Below are 20,265 nucleotides of genomic sequence, written 5' to 3'. Positions count from 1 at the left end.
ACACATAGGCAAAAAAGCATGGAATGTTTAAGAAACAGCAAAGAGCTAGTTTAGCCTGGTTAGGGTGGGATAGAAATTCAAGGAGGGATTTGAAAACTCAGATTGCATCTTGAAAGCAGTAACTAGTGAAGTAATTTAGACCTTAAGCAGCTGGTTTGAATTAGTCATTTAATAGGTAAATGGACAGAAAGTAAATGATATAAGGTTTCCTGGCAGTAATCTTGGCAAGAAACTAGGCAACCAAGACATGGAGAAGTGGGGATAGAGCTGAGAATAAATAGTTGAGATACTTAAAAAGCAAGTAATTGAAGTAAAAAACTATACATCATTATATAAAACCAAATCTGACTGCATTTGATTCTTTCTGCCTTTCTTTTTCTTTGAGACAGAGTCTCGCTGTGTGGCCCAGGCTGGAGTGCAGTGGCGCGATCTTGGCTCACTGCAAGCTCCGCCTCCCGGGCTCACGCCATTCTCCTGCCTCAGCCTCCCCAGAAGCTGGGACTACAGGTGCCCGCCACCACGCCCGGCTAATATTTTTGTATTTTTAGTAGAGATGGGGTTTCACCGTGTTCGCCAAGATGGTCTTGATCTCCTGACCTCGTGATCCGCCCACCTCGGCCTCCCAAAGTGCTGGGATTACAGGCATGAGCCACTGTGCCCGGCTCTTTCTGCCTTTCAAGAAGTGGGAACAAGAATGACGACATAACTCAGAGCACTGTAGCACCCTGCTTTTACACAGGTTGCTGCAATGAAGATAGACATACAGTGGTTTTCAAAGCTAATAGCAGCCTGTCGAGGGTCCTTAGAGTCACATCATGACTTTGGTACTGGCTGTGTGACTTTAAGAAAGTTAAGTCATTTCTCTAAGCTTTACTAGGAGAATGTTTAGTAGTGTTCATCAAAAGGGCCTTATGATTAAACTTGGGTTCTGAACTTAAAAATATCTAATTTAATGCCCAATCTAACCTGTGTTCCCTATTTAACTTAGAGGAACCAGTAGTAAATTTCAGACACAATATAATTATACAATGTCAGTGAACTTTTAGTTACATTGGAAACTTGTTTGTCGTGGAATACTAGAAAGTAGCAATATTTTGAAAAGCACAATGCACTGTGATGTACAATCAAAGGTACTGAATTACTCTAATAAGCTATCGCAGTTTCTGACCACATTCAAATAAAGTTTTCTCCTCTAGGTAAGCCAGAAAACCTTGAAGATAACTACACTTAAATTAAGTTCTCTTAAGTCCTTTTGAGAAGCAAACAAGAAAATGATAAAAATTATGATCACTGTAACTAGAGAATATTGATAAGCAAATATGTTCACTTCAGCAGTAATTATAATAGCAAAAAATAGCAATCAGCTTAACTGCCCAATACTGATGTAGGACAAGATACTTTCTAGTAACTAAGAAGTTATATTTACAAAGACTCTGATACTTATTATGACATTAGGTAAAAAAAATATGTAGATGGTCACAAAAATAATCTCAACTATTAAAAAGTATTATAAACTTAAAGGCAAGATGATGGGTAGTTTTTTTTTTCTTTAGCTTTTTCTACATTTTCCAAATGTTCTGCCATGAAAATATTATTATATCTTTAATCAGAAAACACACACATTCTAATAACAACCACAAAATCATCACAGTCCACACCCTTTTATGTATATAAGATGTAACTTGGCTTAGAAGAAACAACTTTATCTAAATAAAAGTCTGCAGTTTTTATTATATTTTTATTTATTTAAAATTATCTCTTAGAATCTGTTGATAAAACAAATTTAAATAATCATTCAGGACTGTAATCATGGGTTTTTTTTCCTAATAACATTAAAAAGACTGAAAGGACATCAACCAAATGAAAATAACTGCTTTGTTCACGTGATGGAATATGAATAGTTTCTTCATTAGTTTCTAAATGCTCTACAGTGTTACACATGTTGTGTTATATACTGCTGCTAAGACTATGCAGTAGAATGTTGTGTTAGGAGGCACCATAAGAGCTGTTAAGTGTGTGGTTCTGGGATCAGAATGCTTAGACTTGAACCTGGACTCTACCATACTTGATGACTGCGTGGCTTTGGGCCCTTAAGTCGTTCAGGTCCCACGACTATAAGTGAAGCGTAATAACAGTCCCTATACTTCACTAAGTTGATGTGAGAATTAAATGAGAATCTAGAAAGCACCTAGCAGAGTGCATGGTATACAGAATTTTGATAAAGTACAAGGACAGCTCAGATCACAGTGGTAAAAGGCACAGAAAAAAGAAACTATACTTAAGGCAGGAATAATAAACTTGTATAGGTTGTATTTTTAAAAGACTGGTATGTATGTATGTGTGGAAGAAGCATTTTGATGAGGTTTTTTTTTCTAATTTTAAAAAATCTTCTCAATTTCTATTTTTCTTTAACCATCTACAGATTCAAATATTCATAAAATTATATTGGAAAATAACTTTGTTTTCTCAAATATTTTTAATGCCAAATCAATCATGTGCCTTTATTAACATACTTATACATCATACTCAGTAGTAGTTAGCATATGTTTAAAACAAAGCCTTATTAAACCTGACAATATAACATTCTGAAAGGTGAAAGCAAAAATCACTTAATTATACCTTGAAGAAGATAAAGGACAAGAAGCCAGAAAAAGATGACCTTTGATGTTACTTGTAACCACCACCGGAAGAAAAAGGGGAAAAATACAACTCGAACGATTCCCTTTCTGGTCAGGGAAGTCCAAGGACTTTCAGGCTTTGCCTTTGCAAATGCAGACCCTGAAAAAAGTAAAATAGGACAACAGAGTATATTTACATATTATTCTTTAATTTCTTTAAAGAAAAAAATTTCAATGTTTGAAAAACATGACCACATAATTTTATTCTGTATTATACTATGAGTGAGAAATGTCCAATTTATAGATACTTTAAATATTTTGAAAAAAACATTTTTTGAAATAACGGAATTTATCCCACATATTTTATAAATACAGAACGATATTCAAATGTCAGTTCTAGTTAGCAATTACAAATTACCACTTTAATTGTCTTTTTGTTTTTGAGACAGGATCTCACTCTGCTGCCCAGGGTGGTATCAAACTCCTGGGTTCAAGAGATCCTTCTGCCTCAGCTTCCCAAGGTGCTGGGATTATAGGTGTGAGCCATTGTACCTGGTCCCATTCTCTCTTTTTAATACTATTCTTGTCTTCATCAAGGTTCACAATGTTTTTACTTCTAAAAAGATAGACAGACAGATACATATCTGACATAGTTTGGAATATTTGTCCCTGTCCAAATCTGACGTTGAATTGTAATCTCCAATGCTGGAGGCAGGGCCTAGTGGGAGGTGTATGGGTGATAAGGGTGAATCCCTCATGGCTTAAGGCTGTCCTCGAGATAGTGAGTGAGTTCTCAGGAGATCTGGTGATTTAAAAGTATATGGCACCTCCCCGCTACCACTGTCTGGCTCCTGCTCTGGCCATGTGATGTGCCTGGTCCTGCTTGCCTTCTGCCATGGGTAAAGCTTCCCGCACCAGAAGCAGGTGCTGGTGCTGTGCTTTCCGTACAGCCTGCAGAACCATGAGCCAATTAAGCCTCTTTTCTTATAAATTACCCAATCTCAAGTATTTCTTTATAGCAATGCAAAACAGCCTAATACAATATTTAAACCAATTTTGAATTCTGTTTCTTCCAGAACAATGTCTACTTGTAGTAAGCATTTATTTATCCAAGACTCACCTCTTACAAGATCAACATCTATGAGGTCTGGTTTCACATGTGCTGTTTTCTTTGGTTTATTCCTTAGCCCCTATAATATATCAAAAAAGTATTGGAATTGTGTATATACTTAAATCTAGAACAGGAGAAAATCAATTTCTGAAAATTTCAATTTAAAATAAAATTGTTAATAGTACTGACAAAATGTAACACATTATGCATTTGTTACAAATGGAACACAATTACAGTATTGTAATAAATTTTATTATTGTTCAAAAAGATATATTTAGAGATGTGTATAACATGCCAGGCCAGTTTATTAACAGTAAAATTCTAATACAAATACTATTACTACCAAGCAAATTTAGGTGTACAGCTTTAGGTGTAGAGGGAACTGCATTGGCCCCATATTGGCATTTGGAGAGTGTTGAGGCTAGCTAGGGGAGCAGCAACCCTGAAGGAACCTCAAGGTGTGGTGCTGTAGGCATTATTTCAGAAAGCAGTAAATCACACAGCTGAGGACCAGAAAGGATGCAGACTTCTCAGCAGACGCCAATCAGCTGAGAGCCAGGCAGGACGATGCACTACTCAAGGATGATGGTTGCCATTATGTTCACATGTCAACCCCTCATCAGACCATAAATGCCACCTCATCACCTCAGAATGTAGACACCACAACCAGGAAGGGGGGAGGGAGAGGCAGTTGTCATAAACTGAATTCATTTAAACATGAAATTATTGAACACTGAGTAAAATTAAGTTTCTGCTATCAGTATATAGAGTGGAGTGGGGGAAGTAGATCAAAACTATTGGGAAAAAAAAAACCTATAACAAAATTAATTACTTTATTACTTAAGACTAGAATGTTAAGAATTGGAAGAGCTAACAAAAATAAAAACAAAAAAGAGAAAACAAACAAAAAACAAAAAGAATTGCAAGAGCTTAAGCTAAACTCTTCAGGAGCCAAGTACTGCAAGACGACACAAATGTTTAGATGATTTGTTTTTTATTCATTCAATTAAGCAAGTAACTGTGCAGTAAATCCTGTTTCTGGTCCTAATCCAAGTAACAATGACACCCCCCAACAAAGTAAAAATCTGATTAAGTATTCTGTTTGCATCTAAAACAAAGAAGAGAACCATATTTGAGGTCAGAATTAACTGAGGTGTCTAAACCAAAAATGTGACCTGAAACCAAGATGTAATTAATCTTTGAATCCCTTCAAATAGTTCTGTCTGAAGTTGCAAACCACCCAGAGATACAAAAAACAAAAATGAAGGAGAAAGGGTAAAAGTTAAAGAAATAGCAATGACAATTTTATATATAGTTGACCCTCATATTCTCAGATTCCACAATTGCAAACACACCTACTTGGTAAAATTTCTTTGTACCCCCAAATCAATGTTCACGGTGCTTTTGCCCTAATTTGCAGGCATGCATGGAGTAGAAAAAAAAAAATTGAGTCACCCAACATGCATGTTCCCAGCTGAGGTCAAACAAGGTGATGCTTTAACCTTCCTGTTTCAGCTCTGATTACTGTAAACAGTGTCCTTTGTTGTGTTTTTCACATTTTTGTGCTTTTTGTTGGCAATCCTGTTGTTCAAGATGGCCCTCAAGTATAAGTATAGTGCTTAAAACACTGCCTCGTGTTCCTAAGTGCAAGAAGGCTGTGATGTGCCTTATAGAGAAAATGTGTTAGATAACCTCTGTTCACCCAGGCACAGTGGCTCACACCTTTAATTCCAGCACTTTGCGGGGGCCAAGGTGGGCGGATCACTTGAGGCCAGGAGTTTGAGACCAGCCTGGCCAGCATGGTGAAACTCCATCTCTACTAAAAATGCAAAAAATTAGCTGGCCATGGTGGCACTTGCCTGTAATCCCAGCAACTTGAGGAGGCTGAAGCACAGAGAACTGTTTGAACGCAGGGGTTGGAGGTTGCCATAAACCAAGGTCATGCCATTGCACTCCAGCCTGGCGACAAAGCAAGACTCTGTCCCAAAAAATATAAAGTAAAAACTAAAAACTAAAAAAATAAATATAACCTCTGTTAAGGTATGATTTACAGTGCTGTTAGCCATGAACTGTTAATGAATCAAAAATATATATTAAATAAGGTGTCTTTAAACAGAAATACACATAAAACAAGGTACTTCCCCAGGCAGCAATGGTTCAGTATTCACTCATTCAGTGTTCATGGGTGACTTCATAGAATATAGCTACCCCAAATAATGAGTATGGGCTGTATCTGTACATTATTTCTGATTTTACTGTCACTATAGAGTGGCTGACGGAGTAGAAATCATTCCTAAGATTTTGCATACTGGAAAGGCAACAGTAATAATACATATTTAAACAAAAATTCATTAATAAAGCACTATTTGGATTTGGTATTAAGTTTATTACAGTAAGATTTTACCTTTATTACTGTAAAAATATTTGAAAATAGTAACACATTTTAATTTACTTGTTTTTTATAAATTGCATCCCTAACAACTTGAAAGTAACCTTATTGTCAATGTCTTCCAACTAATCTGAATCTTTATTGCTGTATACCTAAAATTTTTATCAAGAGTGTTTTAAGAACTAAGAGTCCCTATAGGAGAAACAGTAAGTTTTCTTGATTTGTGCAAATATTGTTTTTCAACATGCTTCTTCTAATCAACCTTGTTCATATGGGGTTCATTTCCAATTTTGTATTCTATTAAAATATATTTATTTTGAGCTATATTGTAGAGCTATACCCTAATAGCCAGTTTCAATAAAATTTTCCCCCTAAGGTAGCTTATCAAGATAATTTAAAGGTTAAAAAAAAAAAACAAAGAAAACAGAAGGCCAGGTAAGGTGGTTCACACCTGTAATCCCAGCATTTTGAGAAGCTGAGGTGGGCAGGATCACCTGAGGTCAGGAGTTCAAGACCAGCCTAGCCAACATGGTGAAACCCCATCTCCACTAAAAATACAAAACTTAGTCGGGTGTGGTAGCGGGCACCTGTAATACCAGCTACTTGGGAGGCTGAGGCAGAAGAATCGCTTGAACCCGGAAGGCAGAGGATGCAGTGAGCTGAGATCAAATCTACAATTATTTTATTCACAAAAATAAAAGAAAGCATCAAGATACAAACATTCATTAAGTCTGATTTTAATTAAGTAGATATTTTACACTGGAAACTTTTCAACTGGCTTTGGATAAACCACATTCACACAAAGTAGCATAGCTTTCAGTACTGTTTGAACTGTTAAACAGTTTAAATGAACAAATAAAAAATGAAAAGTTTTTTTTAAAAAAAGAATGAGATTTTTAAAACTACTAATTTATGTACAAACTAGAAAGTAGAAACAAGCAGCACAAATGCAATTAATACCAATAACAAAAAAATTTTATTAAATATAATTTAAACTCTTATAATATATTCCTATAGTGAAATGACTCAAACACAGTAGTATAAAGTTTTTTATTAAAAAAAAAATTCTCTAAGTACACAGATAATGTTGAGCCAAAAAAAAAGAAAGAAAGAAATGGGCTGTTTAAGTTTAGAAAGTGCTTCTGTTATCTAGACGTCTGTGTATTATTAATATTTAGACTCCATCAAAGTACATAAACAGTTTCATTTTCTAGAAATCTTGTTTAGTTCCCCCATCCCCCTTTTTCTCTGTAATGACTTTATAAGCTTTTTGGTGAAGCTTTAAAAGTCTAGTAGATAGTAAAACAGGAAAAACTTCCAAATTTACTTTTAAATTTTGGTCAAGGTAATCAGAAAAAACAAAGTTTTTAGTTATAATTTCTAAAATAGTTATGAAAAAATAATTTGCAATTTACAAAAGATTTTACGCTTCAGCAATATCAACTCTGGGTCTTTAATTGAAAAATAAACATTTCAAAAAATATATATTTTCATGTCTTTGATTTCTCTAGTAGCTGCTCACTGCTTTGACAACTAATGAAAGAATCAATTACATGGGACAAATTCAATACATTTGGTACACTGTTCTCTAAACAACAGGTAGAGTGTTTTTTTTTTTAATCGAATATTAACATTAATACACCACAGTTATGTACCTCTCTAACTTCCTTAGAATAAATACAAAATTATTTTACACTATAATTTACCTTCATTAGAACGCTTAGTAAGAATGAAATGTGCTTTTAGGCTTGTTAACAAATTGATCCTTTTAATTAAAAATAACAAGAGTAGGGAGGATAAGTTGATTATGTATGTATGTATGTATGTTTTTTTAGAGACAAAGTCTCACTCTGTTGCCCAGGCTGGAGTGCAGTGGTGTAATCATGGCTCACTACACCCTCAAACTCCGGGGCTCAAGTGATCCTCCTGGCTCAGCCTCTCAGGTAGGTGGGACTGCAGGTACGTCCCAGCTAATTAAGAAGAATAATTTTCTTTTTTAGAGATAGTGTCTCACTTTGTTGCCCAAGCTGGTCTTAACTCCTGGACTCAAGCAATCCTCCCACCTTGGCCTCCTCAAGTGTTGGTATTTCAGGTGTGAGCCAGATAAAACTGATTAATGGGTAGAGTGCATATTATTCAAGTGATGGATACTCCAAAAGCTCTGACTTGACTACTACACAAGCTATGCATGTAACAAAATTGCACATGTACTCCATGACTTTGTACAAACAAAAAGGAAAAAATAAATAAAAGTCTATAATTCAGTGGTTCTAAGTACATCCATAATATTGTGCAAACCATTACCACTATCCAGTTTTAGAAATTTTTTATCACCCCAAAAGGAAAAAAAAAATAACGAGAACAAGTTTTCTTTAATTTTGTCTTATTTTTATCTTTATTTTTAAAGACTAGTGAAGTGCAATAGTGGGAAAGAGGGAAAGAGTGAAACAAGGAATTCATCTGATCTGTAGCTGACTGTGAACAATCGAGATAACTTGCTACCTTCAGACCTGCCAAAAGAGCAAGTTTTTAGGTTTTTAATTCTTCAATTACTATTACAAGGTATTATCTTTAAAGGGAGACATACTTCAGAAAGAAGCTGTAGGTCCTAACTTTCCCTAAGATCATCCTGTTAGTAGCACCAAGTAGTAATTAATATAATCCTTCTTCACCCTAATCTCTACTTAGGATTTACAACAGTTCTTTTTAAAAAGAGGAGATTACATAAGTAATGCAGTAGTTTGTGAACAGCTCCCAAAAACTAAAAAAAAATTATTTATATATTTTTTTCCTGAGGCTTTTAAATTCCAAATGTGTCAACCTGATAACATAACCTTTCAAGGTACTTAATATCTCCTGTCCAACGAGTTAAAGGCTTTCTAACTGTCAGAGAGAATAAAAGGTATTATGGCGTCTTACTAGACCTCTCTGCTGCTCTTTATTTGCTTGACTATCCCAACTCTTCTTCATACTCTCTCCATACTATTTTCTCATAGATCTCCTCCTTTTCTTTCCTTCTTTACTTGCATCTCTTTATTTACCTACCCATTAAATGTTAGTTATTTCCCAATGCTCTGTTCTCAGCCCTTTTCTTTCATCATTCAACAGAAATCTACTCATTCCTATGGCTATATCTATATAATGTTTTATATACATATGTATGTATCACATACAAACACATACCTATACATATTCACTTTATAAACTGAGAACTCTTAAATGTCCCTCCCAAGTACCAAATAGATATTTCTATAACAAAATTCTAAATGTGCTCTTCTTCCAGTATTTCCTATCATCCTTAGTGCCGCCTGAGTACATTTGTTAAAATATAAGCTTCTGCTTAAAAATCTTCCAATATCTCCCCTGTTGTTTTCCAGATTATGTCTAAACTCTTCGGCAAGCCACTCAAGCCCCTTCATAATCTGACTTCCATTTTCTAGTTTTACTCCTACTGACACTCCTCTCCTTCCTCTATCCAACCTTTTACCAAATCAAACCACTTGAGGAGCCCTGCCTCAGTCATGTTTCTTCCACTCTTTACATATATTTCCATCTGCTCTTCATCTGTCTGAAATGTCTTCCTTAAGTTAATGAACCGCTTCCTCTTTGAAATCTTTCCCAGCCTCCCCAGGCTTGTCTCCCCTCTCACTCTCCTATAGAGTTTTAGACATGCCTCTCTTAAAGGAATTTATCTCACGTGTAATTATGTATCTCCCCTACAAAACTATAATCCATTTTATCTTTCTGTCCCATGACTTAATCCTATATTTAACACACACCACAACTTTGTTAAACGTATTAATCCTTCCTCAAAAGTTTAGAGATTATCATTGCCAAATGGGAAAGAACCTTGCTCTTTATTACAAGTGACTAAGTAGTCTAAACATTAACAAATTTTTGGACCGATTTTTAGTAACTCTAGAGACTGGTTTTCAATCTAATGTAAACCTTTCTGTACAAAACAGAAAATGTCAAGTAACTAAAGTAATATTGTCTGTGCCCAGATTAAATTTAGCTCGTGCAGAAACACACTGATTAGTATCTATGCAAATGAAAAATATAAATCTTATTATCAATAAAGAGTGCTGAGAAACAATAAATTCAGTTGAAAAACAGTTTTCATGCTAGCGAGGTAATCTATGAGAATATTTTATCAGCATAAGAGATGTGATTACATGTTCAGGAAGAAAATGCCTACTACGAAAACATTTTAATTAGTGCTTTACTGTCCTAAATTCTTTTTTTAAATGACCAACTTTTCAGTGACTCTTTCTGAGTCCAAGTCAATCTGTTAGTAGCACCAAAAAGCAGATCTCAATCAAGCAGAGCAGCATTTGCACAGGATCACTCAGGCGGGAAAAATCCTGAAACACTTACCAGTTTAATAAACTGTACAGAGCAATGACAGCATCAAAAGGGAGGAAAAGCAAACTAGAAGTATAAGGTGACAAGTGAAAGGGGAAAAAAGCTGACAAAAAAAATAGTCATTAGAAATTCAATTTTAAAAGAACAGAAAGATAATAAAAAGAAAAAACCACCATTAGAAGTAAATGTGACTATGGTAAATAAAGCTTACTCCTTTCTTTAAAAACTTCAATAGAATAGTAATTTATATCTTAAAAGTACATGAAAAAAACACTACAGAAAATGTAATTAATAATTCATAGAACTATGTTTCAAAATAAACAAAATGAAACTCATTACCTTGATTTCTCTCTGTTCAACAGATTTTTCCCATATTTGTTGATCATATGCTCCAATCTATGAAAAGAAGACAACACTACATTAAATGATGATTGCTGGTACCCATCAGATAGGTATAACTCTGCTTGAAATATAAGCAACTCAGTATTCATTCAGCACAGATTAGATTTAGCCCTATCTCAGACTTCTCAGATCAGTATCGTATTATTGCAGTGGTTCTCAAAGTATGATTTCAGGACCAGCAGTATTAGTGTCACCTTGGAACTTGTTAGAAATGCAAACTCTCAGGCCCCATTCCAGAGTTACTGAATCAGAAATACAGGCGTGAGGCCCCAAAACCTATGTTTTAAAAATCCCTCTTGAATAGAGAGGGAACAACAGGCACTGGGGCCTACTTGAGGGAGGAGGCTCAAAGGAGGGAGAGGTTCAGAAAAAAAAACAAAAAACTATCAGGTACTATGCTCAGTACCCAGGTGACGAAATAACCTCTATACCAAACCCCCAAGTCATGAGTTCACCTATATAACAAACCTGGACATGTATCCCTGAACCTAAAATAAAAATTAAAAAACTTTTTAAAATCCCTCCTGATGATTCTGATGTTGAAAACCACCACCCTAGGGAATCCTTAATTGTAAATAAACACAATTGCTACAGCTCTGTTACATTTGGGGAAAAACTTCCAAGTGATAAATTCTTTATGGCATTATTTTTAAAGAAGAAAAGTACTAATATTCAATACAATTACAAATTTATAAACATGCAGACCACAATTACCACTTAAAGTTTAAACTGGAAAACAAAGTTGTGAAATGATTGAAGACACAGGAAATAATTATGAAGCAGAATTTCTTATGGCTTCTATTTTTATTTATTCTTAGATGCTGGAAAGTTCTCTGAACTAAACCTCCAACAGGGCAGGATGACCAAATCATTCTTTATTGTTCCCACCCAAGTTATTTCCTATTAGCTCCTACTGTTTCCAGTTTCCACTTAATTCACCATATCCAAAAGGACACTGAAATGGGTCAACACCATACAACTGTGACTAGGAGTTTTCATTATTTGCATTAATTGAAAATTAGAATCCTAATAAATTAAAAATATTTCAGATAACTACACTTAAGAGACTAGAGACAGAAAATGACCAAAGATAGACAAAGATATTATAAGAAAATACAGGAAGAAAGAGTATTTTCTGACTCACAACATAATTTACCCTAAAGTCCTTTAATCTATACATTATTTTTTAAATCTCAATTTCAAGAACTGAGAAAATGAGAACACCAGAATGGTTTAAACGTAGAGGTAGAATAAAATAACTTAAGTGACTCGATAAGAGCCTTTAATGTCTGTTATTCTTTTTTTTTTGAGATGAGTCTCATTCTGTCGCCCAGGCTGGAGTGCAGTGGCACGATCTCGGTTCACTGCAACCTCCGCCTCCTGGGTTCAAGCAATTCTCCTGCCTCAGCCTCCCGAGTAGCTGGGACTACAGGTGTGTGCCACCACACCCGGCTAACTTTTTCTATTTTTAGTAGAGGCGGTGTTTCGCCGCGTTAGCCAGGATGGTCTCTATCTCCTGACCTCGTGATCCACCTGCCTCGGCCTCCCATAGTCCCACAGTGCTAGGATTACAGACGTGAGCCAACATGCCCGGCTAGTCTCTCTTATACATTATCTTGCTCATATTAATTCTTCTGGTCCTGTAAATCCTATTCTCTTTTTTACCACTTTCCTATGACGCTTTTATTTTAAAAATCATATTATGGCTGAGTGCAGAGTGGCTCTTGCCTGCAATCCCAGCACTCCGGGAGGCTGAGGTGAGAGAATTGCTTGAGCCCAGGAGTTTGAGACCAATCTTGGCAATGTAGTAAGACCCGTCTCTACAAAAAATTAAAAAATTAGCTGGGTGTAGTGGCACATGCTTGTAGTCCTAGCTATTCAGGGGACTGAGGTGGGAGGATTGTTTGAGCCTGGGAGGTTGAGGCTGCAGTGAGCCATGATCATGCCACTGCAGCACTCCAGTCAGGGCAGCAGAGTATCCTGTCTCAAACAAAAAACAAACAACAACAACAACAAAATCGTGTTATACCCCCAAAATTAAAATATTGTAACACCTAGACCAAACAACATGCTTATATGTAACTAAAACTGCCATGAGTCTCTATGAAGCAGGATTAAGAAACTCTAGGTAAACAATAACCAACTGGTTAGTCCTAATGGTAGAGCTGACCTGCGGTGACTAGTTGCCCCTCATCCTCTTAAATTCTAAATTCAATCAATCAATCATCTTCCTTAAAATCAGAAAAGGTAAGTACAGGAACATAGATTCCACACGAATAATTCTGCTCTAATTGAGTAATTCAGAATAACTGGGCTTATGCAAATAAAAAATTTATTTTTTAGGCCAGGTGCGGTAATTTATTTTTTAGGCTGGGTACGGTGGCTCATGCCTGCAATCCTAGCACTCTGGGAGGCCGAAGCAGAAGAACTGCTTGAGCCCAGGAGTTTAAGCCTTAGAAACATGGCCAAACTCCGTCTCTTCAAAAAACACAATAAATTAGCTGGGCATGGTAGTGTGCCCTTGTAGTCCCAGCTACTCAGGAGGCTGAGGTGGGAAGATCACTGTAGCCCAGGAGGTCGAGGCTGCAGTGGGCCACGATCATGCCACTGTACTCTGTGTGAGTGACAAAGTGAGACCCTGTCTCAAAAAAAAAAAAAAAAAAAAGTGTAACATTCCAATGCACTGCATACTTTTCAGTAAAATACTACTTAAAACCAATAAAGAATAGATACCAACATGTTTTAATAACTATTTCGGCAGTATTTTGTTTTCATATACAAAAGGGTGCCTAGCTTGTCTACAAAAGAACTATTTTTATTTCCAGGTGACTCAAGAATGTGAATGTGTAGATATATGTCCTATAATCCTAAAATCAGGAAAAATAAAATAATCCTATTCAACAGACCAAATCGGAAATGCATGTCAATCCTTGGCATAACTAGGTTCAGTGTAACTCCAGCATGGTACTCAAGAGGCCCAGGCTTAGAAAGATACAGAAACCCTAAGAAACTCCACAGTGAAGCAGTAGGTAAAAGTGGAAATGCTTCCTGAAAGCTGACATAGTTCATTGTAAACAGCAGAATGCAATCCTAAAGGTGGGTTGATAGACATTCCTATTAAAAAAGACACAGGATAAAATGGTTTGTTTTACTGGAAAGACATATTTATTCAAAGATTTGATAGGTGAGAGGAAGGGCAACTTTTACTATTAATAGAATGTCTCATGGTGTCGGGGTGGGGTCTTAATTTTTTTAAGCTAGATAAATTTCATTTTCAATTACAGCAATTAAATGTCTGTAAGTGCAGGAATCAGTTCTCCTTTGCAGCAGACTTCTTTTGTTTTGGAAATACTACCAAATAGGCCAGGCGCAGTGGCTCACGCCTGTAATCCCAGCACTTTGGGAGGCCAAGGCAGGCAGATCATGAGGTCAGAAGATGGAGACCATCCTAGCCAACATGGTGAAACCTTGTCTCTACTAAAATACAAAAAAAAAAGGCCAGGCGTGGTGGTGGAGACCTGTAGTCCCAGCTACTCAGGAGGCTGAGGCAGGGGAAACGCTTGAACCTGGAAGGTGGAGGCTGCAGTGAGCCGAGATCGCACCACTGCACTCCAGCCTAGTGACAGAGTCTCAAAAAAAATAAAAATACCACCAGAATGAACATTTTAGTTACTTAAGCAAACAGACTACTTTTTTGGAGAAAACTGTGAGGATGCTGGTTAACCTAAATGCAGACGTCTCAGAAGGAGATGTTCAGGGTTTTGCTTAATAATGTATATGCCTTCAACAAATTACCCTTACATATGAATTCAGAATGAATTATCTCTGAAATTGTTTCTTGGGATATGTGTGTAGTACATCAGAGGCCTCATGAAATCAGAGTGGTAGCCAGATGCTAGAAGTAAGAGTGAAGGGATTCTAAAGATCTCTTCTGGCCTTTAGTCTCACTTTATTCCCAGCTGGCAAGACAGTAAATCAGAATCCCTGTGGCTAGACTGAAGCTCTTCCCTGAATGAAACATAATTCTACTGTCAATCATTATAGGGCAAGAAAAGAAGTGACACTTAGGACTAGGAAAGAGAAGAACCATCTTCTCAAGACTTAGGGTCATGGATGAAGAATAATTTGCAGAGCTGTGCTACCAAAGTTAAAAAATAACAGGACAGGTTTTCCAACATTTCTATTTTACCTCTAACACACAAATATACCAAAACAGTTTCCAACATTTATATTTTACCCCTAACAGACATTCCCATTAACACACATTTCCACTTTACCTTTAAACACAAATAATGCACTTTCCCCTTCTGCTTTATATTTATTGTTACTGTATCCCTTTTAATTTTTTTTTAATTTTTTGAGACACGGTCTCAGTCTGTTGCCCAGAGCAACTTGGCAGACTTGACTGAGTCACACAAGTTTGATAGGTGGTTTTTAACAAATTTCTTCTACATAAAATTAAATCACAAGGCCAAGTTCAATTATAGTTCTCTGTGAAAGAAAACTCAGGAAGAAGATAACTACTTTTTAAAAAATGGCATACAAAAGATTAAAAGAAGTTCAGTGGTAACGTTTGTCTAATGGTACAGTAATTTTAAGAAGATAGTATGTCTTCAATTGAGAAATAAATATTATGTAATATTTTGACTACTTCAACATTTTTGGTACCTCTTAACTGTTCTCTTTTTCTTCTCCCTCCCCCAATGCCTCCGGTGTTTGTGTGTTTAGAAAAGGGCCTATTCAACATAACCCATAGGTTCACAGAAAAGAGATTTCTTTAAAAGTGCCTAACATTCTAGGCCGGGCACAGTGGCTCATGCCTGTAATCCCAGCACTTTGGGATGCCAAGGTGGGCGGATCACTTGAGGTCAGACGTTCAGATCAGCCTGGCCGACATGGTGAAACCTCATCTCTACTAAAAATACAAAAAATTAGCTGGGCATGGAGGCAGGCGCCTGTAACCCCAGCTACTCAGGAGGCTGAGGCAGGAGAATCACTTCAACCCGGGAGGCAGAGGTTGCGTTAAGCCGAGATCGCGCCATTGCACTCCAGCCTGGGCGACAAGATTGAAACTCTGTCTTAAAAAAGAAAGTACTTAACATTCTAAAAGGAGATATAGTCAAATAATGTTTTGTTGATAGATACACAGAAAGAGATATACCAAGGTAATTAATGTACAAGTAATGGTATAGATATCCAACCATATTCTTCGTAAGTAATGATCTGCTTCAAGGAGGGAAAAACATTGTTCCATCACATAAGAGGAGACTCTGAAATCCTGATTTATATTCTGTAGCCAATAGTTTTGTACATTGTGAGAATGTGAAGTCCTTTCTCTGGTGCTTGGCTATGGTAAGCAACTTTATCAATGCTCTTGTTATTACTCCCAGAGATGCCCTGAATACCTTAAGCCTCTGGTGCACTCATACTCAGAGCTGACTTACAGTCAGCTTTTCCATTCCTGGTCCCAGATGACCAAGCACTTTGTCATCTACAAACTCATCCTGTATCTTTGGCAACATGTCCTGCACTCCTATATCAATGCCTCACCATAACTCTTTCCTCTTAATGACAGCAAGGTCAATTAAAGATTTTCTTCCCACAAGCTTTAATTCCTAATTACTGTGACCATCACCATTCCTGAAAGAATGTCTAGCCAGTTACTACTTCCCTGAGAAGACTGAAGTCTTAAAATACAAATATCATTTTCTGTCGTCTCTACTTCTGTTTTCTCATCTAAAGTTTGAGCCATTACAGAGGTCAAAACTGATTAAACAAAAAAAAACAATAATTATGGAACAGCATCCTGAAAGCAGTAAGAGGAATAAGATTCAAAAGAAAAAAAAAGGAATTGAGAAACTAGAATTTAGTAATATCAAACAGATGAAAATTCCACTAAATTAATATTCTTTAGATGCTTTCTGACCTACTGAAGACTGTTCTAACAGGAAAATTTCTAACAGGAAAATGAACACGTTAAACATGCTGTAAAAAACTGAAATTAACACAGCGAATATGCTATATTAAATATATGTAAATATATACAGCAGATATTTAGAAGAATACATGAAAATCATTAATAATGATTACCTCTGAGAAGTACCAAAGACAATAGCACTTTTCCTTTCTGCCTTATATTCATTGTTACCGTATCACTTTTTTTTTTTTTTTTTTTTTTTTTAAAGACAGGGTCTCACTCTGTCGCCCAAACTGGAGTGTAGTAGCATGATCTTGGCTCACTGCAACCTTGATCTCCCAGGCTCAATCAATCCTCCCACCTCAGCCACCTGAGCACCTGGGACCACAGGTGCGCCCCACCTTGCTCAGCTAATTTTTTATGTTTTGCAGAGATGAGGGCTCCTTATGTTGCTCCTTATGTGAACTTGAACTCTTGGGCTCAAGTAATCCACACACCTCAGCCTCCCAAAGTGCTGGGATTACAGGTGTGAGCCACTGCGCCCAGCCACTGTATCACTTCCTCCCCCTGCCCCTCTCCACAATGGAGATGTACTACTTTTATAAACCAGGATTCTAACCCAGGTCTATTGAACTCCAAAGTAATTTGAACTAGTTATCTTAGAAACTAATATGTTCCACAGTAACTAGTTAAGTTACTATCACTGAATAGGAACTTTATAGAGAATCATCTACCTCCTCCTACCATTACTCTAATTTTATATATTTACAAGTCTCTACACACTGAGACAAACAAAATGAAATGGGAAAGGGGAATAAGGGGAAAGGGGGAAATGGAGGAAGGGAAAACTGGGAGGGAAAGAAAAGGGTAAAGAAACAGGATGATTGGTAGGTAGAGAAAAAGACTGCCTTTGTCTACGTATCTGCCAAGGTCAGCTCTGGCTCCTGTGAAAAAACTTTGTAATGAATATGATGATATCAAAAATACAAATATTAAAACCTAGATAATTAGATGGTGAAATGAGAAACATGTATCACTTAGGAATTTTAGAAAAGAAGTATCTTTGAAAAACAATTTGAAAAGCTACTCTTAGGCTATCTAATTACCCCTAGGTTATCACATTCAGAACAGCAGTGGCTCAGATATCAAGAGGCCAAAGAGAAGGTGTCTTGCTTCAAAAAGGTAGTTATCAATAGTTTAATTAGATTAAGTGCTTAGATAAAAGATTAATAATTCACAAATAAAAATAAGCAAGGCAAAAGGAGACCCAGATTTGCAAACGTATTTAAAGCACCTAGTTTCCTTAACTAATGAACAGATATATCATAATACTGTATGTCAAAGCCCTAATTTTTCCTACCACCATGTTTAGTTTCTTTTTTCTGAATCTCATTTAAGAAACTCTGAAAAGCAAGCTACAAATTCTCACAAACACTAAATACCATACAAAAAGAAAACAGAGTCCCAATTTCTTCCTAGATGAACCCCATGCAACAAACATCAGAGGCCAATCATGTGCCAGGATAAATGTTGTCTATTACAAGGGTGAACCAGCGCCCCCGGCCAACATTCCATATTTTAATGGTGATTTAATAGCTGGACAACCAAACGTAATTTTTTGAGTCTTTTTATAAAAATAAATGTTATCAGTCAGAAAATACACTTTGTCAACTCAGGAATGGAACATCAAATACCGTAAGTTCTCACTTATAAGTGGGAGCTAAGTTATGAGTAGTACACAAAGGCATAGAGAGTGATATGATGAAGAAAGCCAAAACAGGGGTGTGCAGATAAAAGTCTTTTTCCTAATTAATTGCCAGTGTAATACTTTTGATAACTGCTTACAGTTTACAGATGAAAATGGAGCTGTCAACAAAATCATTTTGTTGACAAGATCACATTTGCCAAGATACCTAAAATATATGGTTTGCATTGCCATAATTATCTACCCATAAATTTGACAAAAAAGAGAAAACCGAGAGGGCTAAGTGATATAACAAAGTTAAGTTACTGAACAAAATAGTGGATGTGAGAATAAAACACTAATCACCAATGAAAGAAAATTATTATCTATAATCCCCAAAATTATGTTGTCATGATGAACATTCGACAATTATTCTCAGTACTTCTGTTCATATTACAAAAAATAAAGAAGAGATATCTGGGCCACTTAAAATCATTAGAATGATGAATAACCTTCAGACAAATCTTATCCAGAAATAGTAAAAAATAATTATTTTGACATTAAGACTTTTAATTTGGAAGTAAAGTTCTCAATCCTTTGGATATCATATAGGTTTTCACTGTTTTTTGGCTCATAACTACTACTTCTCAAACAAATTTGTCTCCTGAACCACCTAGAAATCTCTCTGAATCCTGAAACTGCTCCTAATAGGCCTTATTTCTAACCTACTATTCTCACTACTACTCAATTTATGTACTACCCCATTCTTTTTTTTTTTTTACAACATCCTATTTTAATCTACATATTGTTCAATGTTTCTAGTTGTCCATTACACAGATGTGCAATGGACAATTACACACACATACACACACACCCCTAAAGAAGTTTGTAGACGTCAGACACTCAGGTGACTTTAATGATGAGGATCAAATGAGGAAGATGAATCATTTAATTACACAATATAAACTATGATGATAATAATGTCACACAGAAAGCTATGGTCTGAGAAAATGTCCAAAGCTAGCAACTCTTTCAAATGCATAACAACTACCAAATTATTTTACCAAATCTCTAACTTTTCTGAATCAATCTTTTTAAAAAACTCTAAAAGCATAATGAGAGGCCAAACCATAGAAGATCTTTAACCCAATCATTAAAAATATTGCCTTACAATTCTAGAGTTATTTCAGGAAGACCTTAAATGGGTAAGTATTCAAATTTAAGATATCCTAATTGGGAAAAGAAGTCTAAACCATGGAATAAATATTATTGACTATAAGCAAAGAGTTTGCTTTGTAACCACTTGCAAATCTCTTTGCTTTAACCAATCATTTATTTATTTTCTATCAATCATTATCGGAATATAATAAAAAAAAGTGTTACAAAAAAAGTAAAGCTACTTGAGTAGAAGGCAAATTTAAAAATAAATAATTTTTTTTTTCAAGATTTGAAATCTTTTGGTTGGGGGACAATGTGACTTTTCAAGGAAGAAAACAGATTTCTAGAATTTTGTCAATTTATATATCTAGCTACCCATTTGGATCAAAACACCAAACACATTCTTATCTGCAGATACTAAAATCTAGCTAGTTATCAAAGATTCCATTAATTATCAGTAATTAAAGCTAAAGTTACTTAAAATATTCCCAACATCATCTAAAACACCACCATTCTCTGCATTAATCCCCAAAAAAGGATACTACAGATCACATACCTATAACCAAATCACAAATCCTGATCAATCTCCTATTGCCAAGGAAAGCCAGCTAATGACATAGT

General features: G+C 35.9%; 1 protein-coding gene across 11 annotated transcripts in view; it reads right to left on the bottom strand.

Moving 5' to 3' along the window:
- The window catches only part of LOC105475369 (putative homeodomain transcription factor 2), a 158,479-nt gene that overhangs the window by 51,727 nt on the left and 86,487 nt on the right, over positions 1-20,265 (bottom strand). For 8 of the 11 annotated variants that reach the window (XM_011730560.3, XM_011730567.3, XM_011730566.3 and 5 more), the window contains exons 3-6: positions 10,823-10,879; positions 10,496-10,507; positions 3,739-3,808; positions 2,620-2,778 (exon numbers count right to left, since the gene is read on the bottom strand). In XM_011730560.3, coding sequence (XP_011728862.1) covers positions 2,620-2,778; positions 3,739-3,808; positions 10,496-10,507; positions 10,823-10,879 — 298 coding nt within the window. The remainder of the gene's footprint in view (positions 1-2,619; positions 2,779-3,738; positions 3,809-10,495; positions 10,508-10,822; positions 10,880-20,265) is intronic. The other 3 variants (XM_011730565.2, XM_071094741.1, XM_071094740.1) reach the window with 1 other exon arrangement.

The sequence above is a fragment of the Macaca nemestrina genome, chromosome 4 (assembly GCF_043159975.1).
Source record: "Macaca nemestrina isolate mMacNem1 chromosome 4, mMacNem.hap1, whole genome shotgun sequence".
NCBI classification, from domain to species: domain Eukaryota; kingdom Metazoa; phylum Chordata; class Mammalia; order Primates; family Cercopithecidae; genus Macaca; species Macaca nemestrina.
This window is presented reverse-complemented; position numbering and strand designations above follow the sequence as displayed.